The 23,453-nt window shown below is 38.9% G+C and overlaps 1 protein-coding gene across 1 annotated transcript in view; it reads left to right on the top strand.

Annotated features, from left to right (window-relative positions):
* Positions 1–23,453, top strand: part of pdlim4 (PDZ and LIM domain 4) — a 65,272-nt gene that overhangs the window by 29,015 nt on the left and 12,804 nt on the right. The window contains exons 3-4 of the mRNA XM_052104213.1: positions 398–479; positions 22,734–22,933. Of these exons, the coding sequence (XP_051960173.1) occupies positions 398–479; positions 22,734–22,933 (282 nt within the window). The remainder of the gene's footprint in view (positions 1–397; positions 480–22,733; positions 22,934–23,453) is intronic.

Raw genomic sequence — 23,453 nt, 5'->3', positions numbered from 1 at the left:
CTAGGTTTTCCATTTGTTGAAGACATTTTGACAGCCAGCATCTAGATTTCATCCCAGTTCACGGCAACTTTGACAACACCTCCCACAGTGAGGGCATGAATACGCCCCTACTAACAGAACAACTGAAGGCAATCATACAAGAGGGGAAATGTGCTCGACAAATGGATAAAAGTGTTTGGATGCACTTTTTTTTCTGGATGACATGACTCTGGATGGATGAATACAAAAATGTAATTTCAGCACCAAATAGCTACCACAAGGATTGCAGCACAACTGAACACTCCCAAATGAATAATGTTACCGGTTTCCTTTAAAGAGAGGAAGGCTGTGTTCACTGATGCACATGACTATATGGATTAACTCACCTGTAACTGCTTTTATTGTTTTGTTTTTTCAGATCTGGAAGAGTTTGGTCTCCAACTGGAATAGAAGAAAACAAGAGCAGTTCATACAGTGGCACACTGGAGTCTGAGTCACAGGTATGAAGGGTGTTGCCATAAATGTGTAATATACAATACAAGTTGACTGGACACACTCTGCTGAAATTATGTCTCATGACACCTTTTGATCTCTGTTGAACCATGTGGTCACTCCCTTTTCAACAAGTTTGAACCATTATGGCATGATAAAGGGGAACAGAAAGTGCTTGGCAAAGTGGTCTGGGATTTTGTACATTTTTTAAATGCACACTGTGAAAAATGTTTTGTCAGGTAACCTGAATAATAATGTGCTTCATATTATAGCAAGTACATTAACAGGATTTATTCAAGAAAAAAAAATATTATTTAACATGATTGAATCAACCTGACATCATTAGATTAGTCGATGGTTTAGTTGGAACAGGCAGAAATAGCTGCTAAAGGTAGAAATTGCAGGTTACCACTTTTTACAGGCCTTACAACATTTTAGAAAAAAGGAGATAGTAAACAAAAGCACAATATTTTAATTAAAGCATTATTAAGGTACATTTTCTTTCTTTCTTTATTTGCAGACCAAATTAGGCTACCGTTACACTAATCCATTTTCAACGTGATCTCATGAGAAGTCAGATGTATTCTTACATGAAGAGCAAACATTCATTTGCATAGACGTCGACACTTACAATATTGACGTACTGACAGCATCTGAAACGTAATCATTTTACTTATTAACACCTTTAGAAATGGACAAATGTTTACATAGACTGATTGAATCCATGAATGTTGAATTTATGGGATTAATCCATTAATTTCATTGCATTTATAATCAATGAGATTTGTTAAATGTTAAATGCCATTATATTTATTTAACGCAGCTAATGCATAATATGACATTATAAAAGTTGTGTGTTGTGGGATAACTTTAACCAATACTAAACTATAAATTGTTAAAATGAATAACAATGACAAACACTGAAGAAAGTCCGTTGGGACCAAATTGTTTGTATCTTTTTTAATATGCACGGAGCACTTTGGTTGCACATTTTTGTATTGATTTAAATAAAAAAAGAAGAACATTGGATATCTCGGCTGACAATCCCTCTTTTTGTGGATAAATAAAAGTGAGTTGCATTTTTTCTATTTGTTTGTATTGAGATTGAAGCATTTGTAATCACGTCACTTAATTTTTGACTAAGGCACAAGATGGCTGATTTAGTTGATTTAGCTTTCTCCTTGCGTCTGTGGAACTCAAACTGTGGAAAACATATCATGTACAATGTAAGTTAGGTGAAACATGTTTTGCTTTACGTCAGGGTCTGGGTCTCTGGCCATGATGAAGACTAGACTATTTCATTTATTTTAGGAGGTAAGGTTTCACATTGCCATTGCTAAAAACATTCTTTCGAGCATTGTGAATATATATATATTATATATTTTTTTTTATTCGAGTACTCTAACCCACAAAAAAATAGTAATCAATTACTCGAAATTAAAATGTAAGTTAAAAATAATATGGTAAAAATATTTAAAAATAACAGCAAAAAGTGTTTTCACTCACCCAAAGTTTACTTTAGGGTAATGCATATATATAAACTCTGAATCTACATAAAGGCTATCACATTTTTATCATTGTGCATGTTATTATTCAGAAGTGGTTAAAGTTGTCTTTTTATAAGTGTGTATTCAGGCCGTATTCAGAAATATAACGCACATACACACATACTGGTCTGATAAGCTTCTGAGTTTCTCATACCGCTTCGCATATTCTTTCCACCATTAAAGCAGATCCTTCTCCGTTGGTTTGCATGATTCCAACAAGAACAATTATAAGATGTATTGCGACACTTGACTTCACACTTGGCTAAAGACACCTGTCATGTTTAGATGTGTTTTTGTTCATGTTTTGATTGCACGTCTTTTGTTTTGATAAGTCTAGTTCCTGTTTCATGTCATGTGGTTCCCTAGTCATGTGATGTCCTGTTTTCCCTCCATGTTCATGTGTCTTGTTTTCATTGGTTTATTGTTTCATTAGTTTGTCATTGGTTTAGTTTAATTGTCTTGTTATCTTGTTTAGTGTTCTGTTTGATCATTGATTTATGTTCCAACCTGTCATGTATTTAAGCCCTCATGTTTACCATTGTCCTTTGTCTAGTATTGATGTTTGTAAGTGTAACTTTGTTGTTTTTGTTCATGCCATGCCATGCCAAGTAAAGTCTAGTCTAGGTTTAGGTTTAGTTCTAGTTTATTGTTAGTGTTTTTGGTTACACGTTTATTTAAATAAGCTGCACTTGGGTTCATCACTCCTTCATCATTGTCTTCGTCCTTGCCAGCATCGTTACAACGCCATGATAACTTCTTCTCTCATCCCCCCAGTGGACTCAGTTTAACTGTGAGATTTGGTGAGATTCAGATGAAATGTGAGAATATAGCACTGCTCACATAAGGATAGTACACATAGCATAATTCAAGTAGTGTTTTAAATGGTCGACTAGCTGGTGCAGAACTATGTCTTAATAATTCGATCACTCATGCATCTTAAGTAAAATATATTTAGCAAAATGGTATTTGTGTAATTGTCACGTTTAAATGTGTTTTGTTCATGTATTGTTTTCAAGCCTTTTATTTTGAAATTAGTTTACTTCCTGTATCTGTTTCTGGTCATGTGTCCTTGTCATGTGATTTCCTGTTCCCCTCATTTGTTCCTGTCATGTGAGTATCTGGGGCACGTTCAGCCCTGACAAAACGTAGCAAAATGATTATTTAAACAGAAATGGTGGTGCATTGAACACCCTGTTGTGTTATGCAATCGTTGCAACTATGGCAGCTGAGAAGGCTATTTTTTGCATTCTTTTCGAAGAATTTTCGGAGCCTGATGAAATCGGTTTCAATACGTGTTTAATACTACATAATACACTTGCTGTTACTGTCACTGCCCTTGCCATTCAGAATAGTAGAGAACATCCCAATTGAGTGAAGGGATATGTGGAACTTGTGGTTCCTAATTATGATGATTCAACATTTGCCTCGCATTTCAGGATGACAAGTCAAATATTTCTTCTAATGTCTTCAATTGTTGCATACACCAAACTGCAGTGGACACATTTGTAAAGGACTGTAGTTCACTGAACATTACAGAATACTCAATCGAAAAAATGAACATAGCAGTTAAACTTCTGCAGTTACACCAGGGGAATCATCTCCTCGAGGACTACGTGACTGAGTTTTGTGGACTGTGTCACTTGGTGGACTTTAATGGTATTGCCCTCAAAGACATTTTTCGTGTGGGCTTAAATGAACCAGTCTGCTCTAGGATGTCTGGAGTTAGAGTCAATTGGACTCTTTCAAAGTATTTTGACTTTGCCCTGTTGATGAGTGGTTCGGCCTTTACTGTTGGAGTAGTGGATGAGGAACTCGGCACTTCTACACTGGCCACCACGCCTGCCACGGACCACGAGCCAACGCCCACGCCTGCCATGGACCACGAGCCAATACCCATGCCTGCCACGGACACTGTTCTTGATACCCCAACCCAGACCTCATTCATTTGTATACCCTGGTTGAAGAAATCTCAAATTGAAAGTGCTGACTTTTCTTGTCTCTTTTTCTTGGTGCCTCATGCTATGAAGACCTCAAAGATTCAAGATGAATTTTTTTTTTTTTACGGTTTGGGTGGATCTGAATTGGGTCAGAACTTTTTGCTCAAGTATTCCCTAAGGCAAATGGCTTTTTCTAAGAACTCTATGGAAATGTAATGTAATAGTCTACATTATTACACAACTATCTAGAATACTTGATTCTGACTGGTCAAGAATAGTATTTTTTGGTCAAATGGTATTGTATAATAATCACTAAACTGTATAATTGACCACTGACCCTGGCAGGTGATTTCCTACATAGCTAGTTTCATATCACTTGTATCACTCTTTATCTTCTTACGTATAAGAACATTTAAAGTCAATATTTCATGTCCATTTATCTGTATATTTGGCATGAAGTTGTGTAATACATGGGATAAAATACAGTCAGCCATTCATTATCCTAAATAAACCCCTTCAAGGTGATGAAAGTCCCCTTATTATTTATATTATTAAGTCCCGATGACCCTGTCAGGGTTTCTTTCATGATAAGGACTGACTGACAGACTGAACATTATACCTTACATATTGCCTTTTTGAATTCATCCAACCTACAGTAAAACACATTTTCATCATGATGCTAAAATTTTCTTTGTTTTCATTGGTGTCATAAAAAATAGCTTTGCATTGATCTGTCAGCCATTTTTTGTGAGCAAATGAGACAGATGTTCTCAAATGGCTCTTGGCTTGAATTTGGCAATGCAAATCACATTCACATTTGGTGACTGTGTGTCATAACATCTATAAAGATTGTTTTAGTGATTTCTAGAGCAGATGTGTGCCTCATGCTGAGATGTAAGTCACTGTGGCTTGCGCTGCGGCAACTGGAAAACTATGAATGTTGAGAATCTGTAAGAATAGCAGTCGAACACGTCACATCTTTTCCAATGGAAGCAGATACGGCCAAGTTTGTGTAATTTTTCAGGGGGACATATTTTAGCCCTGACTCTTTAGGTCAGAGAATAACTTAGGAATTGGAACCGGAATTGTATCATTGCTTGGAATTCTTGTTACCTCAGTGTCGTAACATGAGTCAGAATGTCTTTTATTAATGTTGCCCATTTCCTAAAGTCTCTCAAGTACAATTCACTGGGTTTTCAGGCCCTGTTTTATAGTCATAAATGTTTTTTTAAATGTGAAATATTAAAATGATTTGCACTGAAAACTCACTGAGAGCACGCCAAATAATCTTTTGTCTATTTGTATTTGATATTTGAGGTAGTTTGACATTAATTTTTCAGTGATAATCAAGTCCTCATATCAGTTATACTGTACGTTGGATGTCCAAAAGTCTGAAACAGTGATGGGGAAGCTACCACAGCTACTCAAAACGTAACCTTCTGAGACCCGGACAAGATTGGGGTGTTCATTTTCCATTGGCCTTTATGATTTGTTACTATTAGCACCTAATATCCATGCAAACGAGATAATTTCTTCTTCTCAGAAGAAAGGCACTTTATTTTCATCCTTTCTCTGGTCAGTATACAGCCTCTGAAGGTAGCATTTTCCAGATTTCGGACGCATCCATTGATTCAGAAAGGTGATCACACCCTCTGGTTTTTGGGTTTTCTCATAAATAAAGTCAGAGGACAACATTATTAACAGTGTTCTTTATCCTTACAAATCACTGACATTTTCAAATTGGCACATCAGCTGAAACTATAAATGTTACCCTTTTGACAAAAATGGATTTCAATGTAAAAACTTAATGAAGTTTCTTACCAGATGCACTTTTGTTTGGTCAGCTTACATAGAAGCATTTCACTGAATTTGCCGCCAACTTGTTTTGTCATCTGACTCCAGGCTTGGACACTTTAAACTTAAATTGAATGCCTGGAGTCTTCTGTGGATATGAGGACAGTCATTTTAAATGAATTTGAATTGTGTAGGGTACAATTAATCCAAAAATCAATGTCCTCATATGAGGATGAGGGGTCGCAAGCGGTTAAAGTATATGAACTACAGTCAAGCTACTCTTTTAAAAAAGTAGTTAGCTACACTTCAAACTATTAACAAAAAGTAACTTACAAAGAAGCTACTTTTTTATTTTTAGATATATAACAATCAGATTATGTTATTTAATTCTGCGCTCAATTCTGATTGCATAATTCAATAATATCACCTGATAGTTATTATTTACTTGGGGTGACATACCCTGACAAGAATGAACTATGTTTTTACTACAGTGGCCAGTTTAACCATGGTATTTGTAGTTAAACCATAGTAACCACAAAACTACTATATTACTATACTACTATAGTAGAAACATTTTTTGTAAGATTAAAACAACGTTATATTACACATACATTTATACTTAATATACACTAATAAAACTAGAAAACACCCTACTTTATGTAACTGAATTGAAATATAATGACAAACAGCAGCAATTAATTAAATATTTCGCATTAAAGAAGGCAAAGTCCCTTTAAGGCTGCATGTGGCTCAAGTGAATTAGTGAATCATTTATGTGAACTAGTTTATTTACATGAACTGCCGAAAACAAACAGACTCTCTAAAATAAATCAGTGTTCCCAACACTAAATATAAGGGAATTGTTTATATATATATATACAGTATATATATATATATTGTAATTATTTTAATTTAACTATATAATTATTTAATCATTATTTATTGAATTATTGTTATTTAAGGGGCACTCAGCAAATATTTATTTATGCGTTTAATTTGATTACATTTTGGTATACCATGTAATTAATTTAATAAATAATGTAAATCGATTGACAGCCCTAATATTTCCTCTTTTTTATTTTTATTGTTACACTATTCATAAGAGAAAAGTTGAGGAATACTAAAGAGGTGGGGCATATCTTTATGCTTTAATTCTCTCAGGTTATTTTTAAACTTAGCTCTATATGTTTGATTTTATGTGTTTAGTGGGGGAAGGGTGGTGTTATGGTTGTGATTCTAGGTGGGGGTTCTTTAAGTCTGCTAGCAGTAGCCATATGGATTCAATCAGGTCCTCCCTTTAAAGTCTATGTCTTCCTTGCAGTGTTCAGGCCGATATCTACCACTATAAATCAGGGGGTCAATTCCCAGAGGCAAGACCTAATTAATAAAAGTATGTGTGGGTCAGTTTGATAATTTTTTTTGTAAGAGTCACTACAGTAGCAGGACAGTTTGCATAGTTCTGCATGTTCAAGCTCTATGGGAAGTCACCCAGAACCAAAGGGCATGCTGGGAAAGCATTGTAAAACAGGTCAGTGAAACCCGATGATGGTCATGATTTATGAACAGACACAAACACACCTCATAAATATTTCCCTGGACTTTTTGTGTTCCTATTTCACCCTAAATAAAGAATCTGTGGAGACTTTATGCCCATATGTGTTTTCAGTTTATGGTAATGAGAATAGGATTTTTCACATACTGGTAATTAGATTTTACACATTGCTGTAATGAAAATGATCCTTTTTATACATTACAGTAAGGAGAATTTGATAGAATTAGAATTACATTTTTTTTTTTACTTTACAGTAATTCGAATGTGATTTTTCAAGTGGTGATAATACGATTTTTCTCTTTGCAGTAATGAGAATTACTCTTTTTTTTTAATTCCAGTAGTAAGAATGAGTTTTGCATGATAATAATGAGAATTATTTAGTTTTCACATTACGGTAATTAGAATATATTTTTTCGCATACTAGTAATGAGACTTTTCACATTGCTGTAATGAGAATTAGCTATTCTTTATTACAGTAATGAGAATTTGTTTTGCATTACAATAAAGAGAATAATTGCATTACGGTAATGATAATAAATTTTTCACATACTGGTAATTAGATTTTTTTTCATTGTGGTAATGAGAATTAGCTTTTTTTGCATTACAGTAATGAGGATTTGTTTTGCATTGCAAAATTAAGATTAATTGTAATTTTAATATAATAATATTTTTTCACATTGTGGTAATAAGAATAGAATTTTTCGCACTCTGGTAATTCGATTTTTCATAGTGCGGTTGTGAGAGTAACTTTTATTTTGCATTACAGTAGTGAGTATTTGTTTTGCATGATAATAATGAGAATGAGATTTGGTTTTCACATCACAGTCATGAGAATAACATATTTTGCATGCTGTAATTAGATTTTTCTCATTGTGGTAATGAGAATGAGCCTTGTTTTGCATTACAGTCATGAGAATTGGTTTTGCATTGCAATAATGAGAATTATATTTTTTTACATAACGGTAATAAGAATATGATTTTTCATATGCTGTTTTTTTCACATTGCGGTTATGAGTCGAGAATTACTCTTTTGCATTGCAGTAATGAGAATTTGTTTTGCATGATAATAATGAGAATGAGATTTTGTTTTTCCATTACGGTAATGAGAACAAAAATGTTCACATACTGGTTGAGACTTTCACATTGCCTTAATGAAAATTAACCTTTTTGTCATTACAATAATGGAAATGTGTTTTGCATTACAATAATGATAATGAGATTCTGTTTTCACATTATGGTAATGAGAATACGATTTTTTGCATACTGTTAATAAGATTTTTCACATTGCAGGAATGAGCCTTTGTTGCATTACAGTAATGAGAATTTGTTTTTGAGGAGAATAATGAGATTTTTTTTCACATTACGGTAATGAGAATACGATTTAAAATTTTTTTTAGGAGACTGGTACTGGCCTTTTTTCACATTGTATGAATGTGCCTTTTTTGGTGCATTACATTAATGAGATTTTGTTGCAGAAATGTTTTTAGTAGTTATAAAAATAGCATCACAATGCAAAAAATCATAATGGTCCTAAGAATATGTTTTTTATTCTTTAAGCAAAACAGTTTCTTATTTTATTCTTTTGTTTTGAGGAAGAACAGACCTGTTTTTCATAGGTTTTGTGAGATTCACCCATCTGCTGATTCGGTCTCTTGATCATTCTGAACCTTTCAAAACAGGAGAGGTTAGATCTTAGCAACCACACTGTTTGTAAATTATGTTTGATAATTGTCTGATTTGGTTTTCATATAATATTTCCCCTGATATGAAAAGAAGTGATCAGACACGGCATGGAGTCTCTGTTTCAACCACTGCATCTGTAAAGACTTTCAGCACTCCTCTACATTCACTGCACAGATCAAATAAATACATTTAATGAGACAAAAGCCTTATCCATATTTTATAAATAAAATAAATAAATGAAGCTTATATAGTACAAATTTATGGTTTAAGGGTAGAGAGGTACAAATGAATGGTTTTCTGTTTTGTACTACAAAACCGGCACTTTTATAAGCTATTCGCCAGATGTGTAAACCAGTAAATCTGCAATTTTTATTGCACTTACACCCATATGTGGCAGACATGTTAACTAAAGGACTATGCGTCAAGTCAAAGGTCTTTAACAGTTATGTTGCCTTGTTGGAAAATAGTCTTTTTGACAACTAAGTGGGTCAATGGCAAATAAGTATGTCCAAGATAATAAAAAGAACACAAATATATTTACAGTGTATATATATATATATATATATATATATATATATATATATATATATATATATATATATATATTAGAATTATAGTCCCAAGTACTGTATTTATGTTGGTTTATTTATACCATTTCAGTGAATGTTTTTATTTAATGGGACAGTGCAACAAAAAAATTAATTTATCTAATTATTTACTCACCCCCATGCCATCCCAGATGTGTATGACTTTGTTTCTTCTGCTGAACACAAACAAATATTTTTAGAAGAATATTTCAGCTTTGTAGGTCCTCGCAATGCATGAGAATGGGTACCACATTTTGAAACTCCAAAAATCACATAAAGGCGGCATAAAAGTAATCCATACAAATCCAATGGTTAAATCCATATCTTCAGAAGTGATATGATATGTGTGGGTGAGAAACAAATCAGTGACTACATTTACATGGAAACTAGATAGCAGCCTATTGTGAGAAAACAGCATTCTGTTTACATGCTCTGTATAAGTGTATTCTTTACTCCCATATATATCATGCTTGGTCAGTAAGCAGCTTTCTCCACAGCAACATAGTTTCCCTGCGAATAACAAACACTGAATCCGAGGAAGACTTCTATTTTATACTCGGTTGCTTAACTTTATTTCCAGATATTCTAGAGCTGTTGCTGTTTTAGTGTTTGTTTTCTTAACTTGCTATCAGAACCTGCAGCGGAATTGCACTGCAATAGTGGGGTTTCCTCTTACACAAACTCCGGGATTCCCACAATGTTTGAGCGCATATAGACAAATGTGAGGGACCGTAGATATTTTACATTGGTGTGTATAAATTAATAGTGTATGTGCGTTTCCCACTGCACTCCCAGAAATGTTGAATTCTTTCCACTTTGTTGACTTGTTGTTGGGCTCCATCCTATGATGTCTGTTATCCAGTCTGTTCACGCACATACACACTCTTCAAACATCCATCAAAATGCCTCTTATGTATTTACATGACCACATAAACCATGTTTTAAACTGCTTTCTCTTAATCCCTTTAATGGCATAAGGAAATTGGGGTTCTTGTTTACGCTGATTGATGAACGCTGATTACTGCAAAAACCTTCTTAAGTTCATAATGTGGTTATTATTTAAGTCTTCTGCCCAGTAGGTGGTGATGTGCAGGAAGAATGAGAATAGCCAAAAACAAAAGAAGAATGTGAAAGTGAAATTGGAGATGTATAGTAAAAAATAACTTAAATATTGATCTGTTTCTCACCCACACTTATCATATCGCTTCAGAAGACATGGATTTAACAATTTTATGTGATTTTGTTTCTTCAAAGTTTGATACCCATTCACTTGCATTCTATGGATCTACAGAGCTGAAAATATTTGTGTTCAGCAGAAGAAACATTTTAAGTATTTCTTCCAGGACAGTTAGACCACCTTGACATTTTATATGTCACTGTATGTCCTCAAAAATGATAAAAATGAATTATAATTCAGATATTGAAAATATGGTAATCATAGAAGAGGTGTATTCAAGTCTGAATGAAGAACTAACAGTAAAAGTTTCTGGCTGTGTGTAGTACCTGCTGCTCTGTGAACCCTTTCTGAAGAATACCAAAGTAAAATTTTTTAACATGATCCCTGATAATTTCAGTCTGAGCGGCACATTTCAGCTGAGATTGTCTTGTGAATCTGTCACAATGCAATGCAAACTTTGCATAAAGGCTGTTATTAAAAGATTTACATTTATATTGAACCAGACTGCAAACCCGCAACCCGTGTGTGAGCACAACAAAGCTGTGTTTCATTGAACATGCAAAGGAGTTTTGGGTTCAGAAAGGGTCAGACATAGAATGACATTGGTTGTGAAAACTGAAGTATGACTGTTTTGTAGCAAATAGTCTTTACTTACACTATACATGGACATTAGGGAGGGGAAAATATAAAAAAATGTATGTACATGTGCTACTGCTTAGAAATAATGAGAAAACTACACCAGATATCTCTGCACACTTTTATGAGAAACTAGAAGAGCAGTTGGCTTCTATTCACTCAAAGATAAGAATGCAATAAAACTCTTGTCTAGTTCCCTATACTGAATTGTTGCCCTTGGAACCCTTTGTACTGTAATGCAGGGGATTTGAGATGGTTTTCATTTTTAGTGTGCAGACCAGTCCTACCAACTACAGTTGACTTGAAACTGGGAGAATTTCTGTTACAGTTTCATTTTCAAATGCCACTTTTTGTATATATACACAAATTGTACCTATATACAGATAAAGTAGCACCGTAAGTACAATCTGAACACAATTTCGTATTATTTTAATGGTTTTTGAATGTGATATGGATGGATTAGGTAGTCATTGTCAGCATACAGTTTTACATACTGGAAAGTGAATCCAAACATGCTTGTTGCTACACTGTTTATATATATATATATATATATATATATAAAATGATATCCCAACTCCATAATTGAAGGAGAACACTACTTTGCTAAGTAACACATAAACAAATTTTTGCAGATGTCATGAAAATTCAACTGCAGCTTGTAATCAAAAGCGGTGTTGGCCAGAGGCAAATATGCAAGATGGGAACTGAAGCCGTGTGCAATAGTAAATATTTACCCATCCCGAGTAAACTCTTTATAGAGTGCATGCCAGACCTGTTAACCAGTCAAAGGCTGTTTTTCTGTTAGAATCGTGGATTGTCATTACTTTTATAAAATTTTGTTATTGCATCTATAAGGCCTCAGTTACACCTGGTATTAACATCCATTTCATTCAATCCGATCACAAGTGAACAGCTATGCCCATAAAAATGAAATCCGTGGGGCATGGTACAAAAGTTCATCTCTGACACTGATATCTCAACACATGCATCTCAAAGGTGTCTTCTGTGACCTCTTTAGTAGACAAGGTGGTGTAAACAGGGTCTCAGAAATGTTTTTGTTAATTGTTAAAGCACTGGAGCACTATGTAATTATTTATACATGTTAACTGAATTTCAGTCATGACAACTCTCTGAATACATTTAAGGTGTTATAATGGATATGGCATGTTGGTAGGTTTGGTCTTGGCTATGTATGCACCGGTACCAATTTTTCTCTCCCGATCTGATTTTGATACTCAAACTCTTGGTATCGGCCGATAACAATCTCGATCCGATACCAGTGTTGTTTTTTCTTTACCCTTAAATGTATGGTAGCATGGATGTACAAAATGCATATATGCCCAAAATATTACAAATATATTGTGATTTTATTTTTCATAAATGAAAGATATAATGCAACAAATCAGGACAAATTAAGAATAGGATTCATTATTTTCACACTGAAATTTCATGAGATGCAACTGGCTGTCAAACACATATTGAGCTACACATAACACATTCACACCACTCCAATTTTATTCATAAATAAATAAATTAAATAAAATAGAAAGATTTAACAATTTATACTGGTAAATATTTATGGGACATTTTAATCCAAATCAGCAAATACAGTTGGATAAAATGATAGATATCTATGTCGTGTTTGTGCATCATCCACATAGGAAATTTGCAGGATGATATATTATCAGCCTATATGAATTTTTCAGATTTTGCATGGCCTAGAGGTTACTAACCTAAAAGTGGAGAAAGACATACTATAACCCACCTTTTTTGTTTTCTCCAATGTGAACAGTGAAGTTTGTAATATTTCGGGCCATGTACAAGTCTTTTCAGTAGTTCGTATGTTAATGTAATCTTGTGTTAAAGCAGTAAATGTATTTGGCTTGCTGTCCATATACTGGAGGGCTCGGAGCCTGAGACTCGACTCGAGTCCTGAATATTCCCCTGGACTTTACTTATTTAGATAATGAATCTAGAGAATAGGTGGAGATGGGGTGGAGGTGGGATGTCAGGAGAGTTGCCACAGGAAGCAGGTATGCAGCAGCTTATATACTCCTGCTCGTTGGCTATGATTTGTCAGATTAAAATTAACATGCTCCTCCTGAACCTCTGTTAATTAACTCCACAAATTATTTCCACAATGAATACACAATGTAACACAATTTTTGTTACCAGGCAGTACGTGTTATTTCCTAATTGCTTATGCCCCAAAAGTATAGAAAATGGCTATTATTCCCCACAAACTTTACTTTTGTGACCAGGACAGTGATAATTTTAAATGTACTTATTTCCAATGAGAAAATGGGCGAATTTGTGTCATTTAATTCATACAAAGTAAGAAAAAAACAGCATATGAATCCAAATTAACATGTATTTATACTAAAGTAATGACTATAAAAGATTTAGAAGTGAGTAGTTTTTCGAGATTTATGATTATACTGTAAATCGCTTTCACGAATCAGCCCCCAAATGTATTCTCCCATCATGTTCTCGTTATACTGTCCTTGGTAGCTGCGTTCAAAGTCCAATATATCCTGATGGAAGCGCTCACTTGCTCCCCTGAGTACGCTCCCATATTCTCCTTGAATTTATCAAGATGAGCATCAAGGATATGGACTTTAAGGGACATCCTACAGCCCATTGTGCCATAGTTCTTCACTTGAGTCTCAACCAACTCCACATAGTTTTCAGCCTTGTGATTGCCCTGGAAGCCCCGAACCACTGCGACAAAGCTTTCTCTTTACTAGTGAGCTTCTTGGGGAATTCATTGCACTCCAGGATCTTCTTTATCTGTGGTCCGACAAAGACACCGGCTTTGACCTTTGCCTCAGACAGCTTAGGGAAGATGTCTTGAAGGTACTTAAAGGCTGCTGACTCCTTATCTAGAGCTCTGACAAATTGTTTTATAAGGCCCAATTTAAGTGCAGTGGTGGCATCAGCACCTTCCGGGGGTCCACCAGTGCCTCCCACTTGATGTTGTTCCTCCCTACAGAGAACTCAGTCCGCTGTGGTCAGTCCCACCTGTGGTAGTGCACCTTGGTGTCCCTGCTGTCCCTAAGACAAAGATAGCAGGGAAACTTGGAGACCCATCAGGAATGCCACCATTTTGAAATCTCCTACGACCTCCCAGCTATACTCATCATAATTCAAGGTGTCCAGCAAGGTCTAAATGCTGTTGTAATCCTCTTTGAGGTTTTTTGCAGTGCTTGCAGGTGAAATGAGGTGCCCAGTGTTTGTCTTGATCAACAACAGGCATGCCAAAATATGCATTGTAAGCTTCACACATCTGAGCAGATGCTTCCACGGAGTACTTTTTCACTCTTGTCTTGATAAATTGGCCACAGACATAGCAAAATGCGTCTGCCGGATACTTGCATCCTCTTGATGCCATCTCAGAAAAATGCAGACATGTATCCACTTAGGCAGCTGGAACTAAACTGAACTGGTGGGCTTAAGGCCCCTGTATTTATACTGCTGGAAAATAGGTAAATTTCAAAATATCACTGTCCTGGTCTTAAAAGCAAAGTTTGAGGGGAATAATAGCCATTTTCTATACTTTTGAGGCATAAGCAATTAGGAAATAACAGTTACTACCCAGTAACCAAAATAAAATAAAAAATAAAATGTTACATGGTGATATTTGCTTGTGGTAGCTCATTATTACGTAGGCTAGCTCCCGCACTCACTTTCATTCTCAACATCTGTAATTTTCTGTATTCGTGATCAGGCTGTCTTATTATAGGCCTATTTGACAAAATCCAACTTTCTTGTAAATGTGAGCCTATGCTCGTGATGGAGTGTATTGGAAAAAAGAGAACAAAAATGCTCCTCTGTGGAGGGCAAAAACCGTTTCGCTTCTATTCTGCAGCACTCCCATAACGTGAATCACGTTCACTGATCGGGACGATTGGGACCACAGTCGGCTACGATGTATATCGTGCAGTCTGACATAATGCCGCACAGTGTGCCATGGTGCAAGGTGTTCATATCGAACAGTCTGAAGAGCAACAACCGAAAAGGAATATTATAAATCATACAGTGTGCACCCGCCTTAAGTTACACATGCATTACACTTATATATTTTCTCAAGCACCTTTTGAGTTTAAATAACTGAACAAATTATATTATTTCAGTAGAACACTCAAATAACAACAGTCATATCATACTGTTCATGTGTTAAACTTGCTATAGTTTACTTTAATATTGTTTCTTCATCAAATAGCAATGTCAAAAGTCAATCAAATCAATCTCTGAAACATCAGCTCCACCTTCAGTACAAAATAGCATGTATAATATTTATGTGTACATGCATATGGGATACTGATAATTCACCATTGTTGCACAGAAAATCAACGTGATAGTGTTTATTTGTATGAATATAGTAAATATAGTACTTATTTCTCTTATAATAAATAAAGAAATAGATATCCTGCGATTGTAAATAGATGGAAATAATCATAAAATGTATTTATGGAAGTGCAAAAAAAACCTGACACTCTTACATAAGTCAGGTCTCTAAAGACCCTATACACTTTTGGTACTTAAACCATTAGAAAAACAAATTGCTGCAATGTTGAAGTGTGTGTGTGTGTGTGTGTGTGTGTGTGTGTGTGTGTGTGTGTGTGTGTGTGTGTGTGTGTGTGTGTGTGTGTGTGTGTGAGGTAAAAGGGGTGGAATGAGGTCCGTGTCACAGTAAAACAACGGAAGCAAAGATGCAAGTCACTCTTTTAATGTGAGAGGTCAGAACACACGAAACAGTACAGAATAACGGGAGGGGCTGGAGAGAGTGAAGGAGTGAATCCAGTGCAGGTGGAATCCGGATGAGATGAACTATGAAGACACCGAACAGGGACACGAACCAGAAAGATAGCGGACAGGAAAACAACCGAACAAACACTGAGGACATCAAACCAACGATCTGACAAAGAGAGGAAATAGAGATGAGTATAAATACATGGTGGTAATAAGCAGCAGCTGGTGCAGTGAATGAGATCAGCTGGCACGCTGATCAATGGAACAAGCGGTAGCGCCCACTAACACACGCTCAAACACACAGAACAACAATAACACGGGACATGAAGGAAACAGCGAATTCATGAATCGTGACAGTACCCCCTCCTAGGAACGCCTCCTGGCGTCCCCAGACTCCTTTACCTGTCGATTGTAATCATCAATAAGGGAATGATCCAGGATGTCTCTAGCAGGCACCCAACTTCTCTCCTCCGGACCGTAACCTTCCCAGTCCACCAAGTACTGGATTCCGCGTCCCCTCGCCTAGAGTCCAGAATACGGTCAACCGAATAAGTGGGTTCCCCTTCTACGAGTCGCGCGGTGGGGGAACCGGGCTGGCGGGTTAATCGCGAGAATAAAAGACGGGTTTGATTTTGGATACATGAAACACGGATGAATTCTCCTGTACACTGGAGGAAGATTGAGTGGACTGCCACCGGACTAATGATCTTGGTGACAGCTGAACGGGCCAATGAATTTAGGAGCAAGTTTATTAGAAGCGGAGCGGAGAGGAATGTTCTTGGTAGAAAGCCACACTTTGGAACCGGCGACGTATACGGGAGGTCTCGACCGGTGGCGATCGGCCTTGGCCTTAGTGCGGCTCCCGCTTGGAGTAGAGTCTCACGGGCTCTAGTCCAAGTGTGGCGACTACCTCTGGACTAAAGCGTGAGCGGAGGGACCGCGACTCGGACTCCAGACTAGGAAAAATTGGTGGCTGGTAACCTAGACTACACTCAAACGGAGATAGGCCCATGGATGATACTGGTAATGAATTGTGGGCGTACTCCACCATAGACAATTGTTGGCTCCATGAGGAAGGATTCTTGGAGACCAGACATCGCAACGCTCTTTCCAGATCCTGGTTGGCTCTCTCGGTTTGACCATTGCTCTGGGGATGAAACCCTGAGGACAGACTAACAGTCGCACCCAGTAATCTACAAAACTCTTGCCAAAATTTGGACACAAACTGGGGACCTCTGTCGGAAACCACGTCCATCGGGAGGCCATGTAGCCGAAAGACGTGGTTGACGACTGTAATCGCTGTCTCCTTGGCTGAGGGTAATTTGGGCAAGGGAATGAAGTGGGCCAGCCGAGAACCGGTCCACCACGGTCAAAACTACCGTGTTACCCTGAGAGGGTGGGAGGGCGGTGGCGAAATCTAGCGCGATATGGGACCAGGGTCTCGAAGGGACCGGCAGCGGTTGGAGGAGCCCGTCTGGGGGTCGATTGGAGGTCTTACCAGTGGCACAAACTGAGCAAGCCAAAACAAAACTGTGAACGTCGCGAGCCATACGGGGCCACCAAAATCGTTGTTTGACTAAAGATGTAGTGCGACTAACTCCTGGGTGACAGGCCACATTGGAACAATGCCCCCACTGAATGACGTCGGACCGTAATCCCTCCGGCACAAATAAGCGGTTCGGTGGACAGCCGACCGAGGCGTTACCCCTTGTAAGGCCGTCTTGACCTTCGATTCGACCTCCCATGTGAGTGTAGAGACAATTAAGGTCTCTGGAAAAATGCACTTCGGGAGTAGACGGGCGATCGGAATGGTCAAAAATGCGCGATAAAGAATCAGGTTTGATGTTCTTGGAACCTGGGCGATGCAGAGAGTAAAGTCAAAGCGTCGAAAAAAGTGCCCACCGAGCCTGCCTAGAGTTCAATCTTTTAGCGGTTCTAATGTATTCCAGATTCTTATGGTCGGTCCAGACGATAAAGGGTACCCCGACCCTTCTAACCAGTGACGCCATTCTTCCAACGCTAACTTGACTGCCAACAACTCTCGATTACCAATATCATAATTATGTTCGGCGGTGACAGGCGGTGAGAAAAAAGCGCCGACGGATGCATTCTGTCGTCAGAAGGAAAACGTTGGGATAACACTGCACCTACCCCCACCTCTGGCGCATCGACCTCCACCACGAACTGACGTGATAAATCAGGGGTAACCAGGATGGGGGCGAAGCGAAGCGGCCTTTCAGTTTGGCAAACGCAGCCTCAGCTGCGTCTGACCACCTGAGCGTAGTTCTGGGGAGGTCAAGGCGATCAGAGGCGAGGCCAGTTGGCTGAAATTGCGAATAAACCGCCCGGTAAAAATTGGCGAACCCCAGAAACCTCTGTAGGGCCTTCACGGAGTCCGGACTTGGCCAATCCACCACAGCCTTAACCTTCTCAGGATCCATACGCATCCCCTCAGGCGACACAATATACCCTAAGAAGGGAACCGACTGTGCATGAAAAGCGCATTTCTCGCCTTGACAAAAAGCCCATTCTCTAGGAGCCTCTGAAGCACTTCGTCGAGCGTGCTGCACGTGTTCCTGGAGAGACGAAGAAAAAATCAATATGTCATCCAGGTAGACATACATGAACTGGTCGACCATATCTCGCAGCACGTCATTGGCGAGTGCCTGGAAGACTGCTGGGGAGTTGGACAAGCCGAAAGGCATGACCAAGTATTCAAAGTGCCCCTGGGGGTGTTAAAAGCAGTCTTCCATTCATCCCCCTTCCTAATCGCGGACCAAATGATAAGCGTTACGTAAATCCAATTTTGTGAAGACCGGCGCTCCCTGCAACCTCTCGAAGGCTGAAGACATCAGTGGCAAAGGGTAAGTATTCTTTACCGTGATGCTGTTCAGCCCCGGTAGTCAATACAAGGTCGCAGGGATCCGTCCTTCTTCCCCACAAAAAGAACCCGCCCCGGCTGGAGAAGAGGAAGGACGGATGAACCCCGCTGCTAGAGAATCAGAAATATATTTCTCCATGGCCTCTCTTTCTGGAACAGAAAGTGAATATAATTTGCCCTTAGGCGGAGGCGTACCTGGCAGTAACTCTATGGCACAGTCATAGGGACGATCTGAGGAGGGAGGAAGCAGCGAGACTTACTGAACACTTCCTTCAGGTCTAGGTACTCCGTGGGCACGTTTGACAAATCCACTGCTACCTCCTGAAACGAAGAGACAGAAACAAGCGGACAAGCAGACACAAGACAGGACTCATAACATTTATTGCTCCACTCTGATACTGATCTCTGCCGCCAGTCTATCTTGGGATTGTGTTCAATGAGCCAGGGGTGTCCTAAGACAATAGATGCAAGGGGAGTCCAGAATATAAAAGGAGATGGTTTCAGTGTGGTTGCCAGATACGCAGAGTGTGATGGGTCCAGTGGTGAATGAGATAGTGGGAAGCGCTTGGCGTTGAGGGCTTGAACTGCGATGGTGTGGGTGAGAGGCAGAAGGGGAACCTGATTCTTGATTGCAAAGGAGTAATCCATGAAATTACCTTCTGCCCGGAGTCCAGTAGTGCTTGACAGTCGAGGGATTGGGCTGCCCATCGTAGTCTTACCGGGAGGAGCATAGATGTTGACGAGGTCTTCTCAGCGGAGATCCCACCCGACAGTAGCCTCTGATTTACTGCCGGGCTTGCCCTTTACCGGGCAGTTGAAAGCAAAGTGTCCCGCTGTGCCGCAGTAAAGACAAAGGCCCTGGGATCTCCGCCTCTCCTTCTCCTCCCGGAAAGCCGAGCTCGCCCGACCTGCATGGGCTCGTGATCGTGAGCGGGGCTGACCGGCGTCCCGCTGCTGGCTCGCAGCGTCTCCGTTGCTCCAGACAACCGGCGGTTGCCCTCCGATGTTCCACTTCGGGAGAGTCGGGAATCTACACGGGCGCCAGTTCGATCAACCCGTTTAGTGTAGTAGGCAAGTCCAGAGCATAGATCTCTCTTTGAACGCGGTCAGCCAGCCCATGCAGGAACATGTCCCACTGCGCCTCCTCGTTCCACTGACACTCTGCTGCCAAGGTCCGAACTCAATGGAGTAATCAGACCACGGATCTCTCATTTTGTTTAAGGTCCGCGAGAATCCGTGCCGCTTCTCTGCCCGCGACTGCCCGGTCAAAAACTCTCTTCATTTCAGTGGCGAGTGTCTGGAGCGAGGTGCAGCATGGATCTTGGTTCTCCCACACCGCCGTTCCCCAGAGCTGCCCTCCCAGTCAGTAGTGTGAGCACAAATGCGACCTTGCTTTGTTCATTGGCAAAAGTTCTGGGCTGCAGAGAGAAGTGCATAGAACAACGTGTTAAAAATGCCCTGCAAAAATTCGGCTCACCGTTGTAAGACTCGGGAACAGGTAGGCGGGGCTCTGACTGAGAGACATTCTCTGGTGGTACAGGGGAGCGGGCGGTGTGGGTGGCGTAGCGGAGCACGCATAAGCTGAAACTGTTGAGTGAGCTCGGACACCTGCGTCACGAGAGCAGAAATAGCCCGACCCGTCTCATTCATATTTCTCTCCTGGGAATCCATCCGTGCCATGCTGGATCTGATGAAATCTTCCAGAGAAGAGGAGGTGCCACTTGCTGCTTCCATGCTTGGTCAGATCGTTCTGTCACAGTAAAACAACGGAAGCAAAGATGCAAGTCACTCTTTTAATGTGAGAGGTCAGAACACACGAAACAGTACAGAATAACGGGAGGGGCTGGAGAGAGTGAAGGAGTGAATCCAGTGCAGGTGGAATCCGGATGAGATGAACTATGAAGACACCGAACAGGGACACGAACCAGAAAGATAGCGGACAGGAAAACAACCGAACAAACACTGAGGACATCAAACCAACGATCTGACAAAGAGAGGAAATAGAGATGAGTATAAATACATGGTGGTAATAAGCAGCAGCTGGTGCAGTGAATGAGATCAGCTGGCACGCTGATCAATGGAACAAGCGGTAACGCCCACTAACACACGCTCAAACACACAGAACAACAATAACACGGGACATGAAGGAAACAGCGAATTCATGAATCGTGACAGTCCGGGGTCTCTTTAGACCCGAGGTATGCGTTTCAGGGCTAATAAGTTCTGAATATATATACCTCACTGTGTGGAACTGATTGTGTGTACTCTTATGTGTAAAGAAAAAAACATCAAACTACACAAAAAAATAAATAATAGGCTGGGAAATTTAACACTGTATTTTTTATGATTAATAATAAACTGTTTATGGCATTAATACAGTTTCATGAAGGAAAACCTTTGACAATACTGTACATCCTAGCACAGAAACGGATTGTGTGGTGCAGTGCCCACTTATTCATTATGCGCAACGTATGTCCTGGGCATAATAAACACAGGATTACTGTACAAGAATGGAGACTTCACCTGAAAGTGATGATGCAGGTGTGGTAGAGATACGGGCAAGCTGCAGTATCTCTTCGCAATGCCTGAATTTACTCACTCGCTGTCATCTGAACCAGTTTCAAAAATGAAATCACGAAAGAGAGAGTCAGCATGTGTACCATAGAGACAGAATGGCAGCCAGAGAAAATCAAATGTTTGATATTTTAAACTTAAGAATTCAATTTGTTTTATGGTAAAATGTACACTTAAGTTTATCTTGCCAATAAAGCTTGTTATAAATTGAATCTGCCCATTTGATACTATTATAAAAAATTTGACAGGAAAACGGCAGAACATTTTACTCAACTTTTGACTACAGCATGTCCACTGATTTTATTGCATGTCAAAGATTTATACATGTAAAAATGTCTTACTTATTTGAATAATTCAAATAAATGATGACTAACAAATTTATTTCAAGTTCTTTGAGACAAAGTATAAAATAAATATAGTTGATAAAATGTATATGCACCATGTACCATGATTGATCGTGATTAATCACAAAAAACTTTGCAAATAGTTATTAAAACTTTAGAAATCGATTCACAGCCCTAATAATTACATAAATGTGTAGCCTATTAAGGAAACCTTTGTAACTTAGTCTACTGAATAATGCAGCAGAAAAATTAACAGTCATTCTTAACAGTTAACAGACTGATACCCGATTCATCTAAAAACGTCAGTATCGGATTAGTGGTTCCCTTGTCTTGGCGGACTCAACAGGCTTATGCTGCTGCTGTAGAGCAAGTATGAAGACTTGCTATTGCTAGAACATAAACTGACATGATGCTACAGTACAATTAGACATACATACAATCCCCTCAAAGCAGATTTAGGCCTGCGATGCTGGGGTGGAGGAGGGTTTAAAAGAAAAACCTCTCACAGTCTGCTGCAGTGAAACTGACCTACCTGCAAACAACTGAGCCATTTTAATGATCGACAAAGAGAGAGTACGCAAGTTGATTGGCTAACATATTATATATCAAAGGACTTATCAGCTTGCACAATGGTTTGTGCGAGCTGATTGGCTAACAGATTACATGTTCAAAGAATCTCTCAGCTTGTGCCATGTAGAGTTCCATGACTGAACCGAATATCATTTAAATGTAAATATTCTAAAATATGGCAAGTGAAATAGTGCTAATAATTCTAATCACATGTATTTTTTTTATCAGACCTTCCGACCAATCAGCAGTGGCTATAGCCCCTTTCCCAAGAGCCCATCCCCCAAGAGTCCAATTACCTGCGGCGTGCCCTGCAATAATGGCAACTCAAGACCTATGTACAACAATCCAGCTGGATTATATTCAAACAACAACGGCAACGGTGCTCTACCGAAGCAGATGGCAGGCCTCAGTCTATGCTCTCCAAACAGGTGTGTCATTTTTGCATGATGTCAATGAAAACTGTCTCAGCTTGTTACAGGTCACATGCACAACCCCCTAGAGGACTCCCAAAATTGCAATGTTTTTGCTGGCCATGTTCACATACCATGCACTCTGCAGTCAATACTGAGTTTAAGGTAACTTCTGTAGCTGGTCTTGCAACGGTACAGCTGCCAGAAACAAATATTTATGTTTCTCACAAGGCTGTGAAAAACAAAGTGATTTATCAAGGAAGTGATTGCGAGAATTTTCACATATTGAAATTCCAAAGTGCATGCTCTGTCCTCATTCATAGCACTTGCACACTACAGTTGACATTTTGCAAAGATATTACAGCTTTTGCACATTGTTATTTAAAATGAGGTAATGTTGAAGGAATAGTTCACTCAATAAATATTCTAAACCATTCAAACCTGTCGCCCATATCGATCTAAATCCTTATGACTTACTTTCTAAAGGCTAGTTTATACAAATAAAATGCTAATTATTTTGTTCTGCTAAGGTGTTTGT

This window comes from Xyrauchen texanus, chromosome 34, assembly GCF_025860055.1.
Source record: "Xyrauchen texanus isolate HMW12.3.18 chromosome 34, RBS_HiC_50CHRs, whole genome shotgun sequence".
Lineage (NCBI taxonomy): Eukaryota > Metazoa > Chordata > Actinopteri > Cypriniformes > Catostomidae > Xyrauchen > Xyrauchen texanus.
This window is presented reverse-complemented; position numbering and strand designations above follow the sequence as displayed.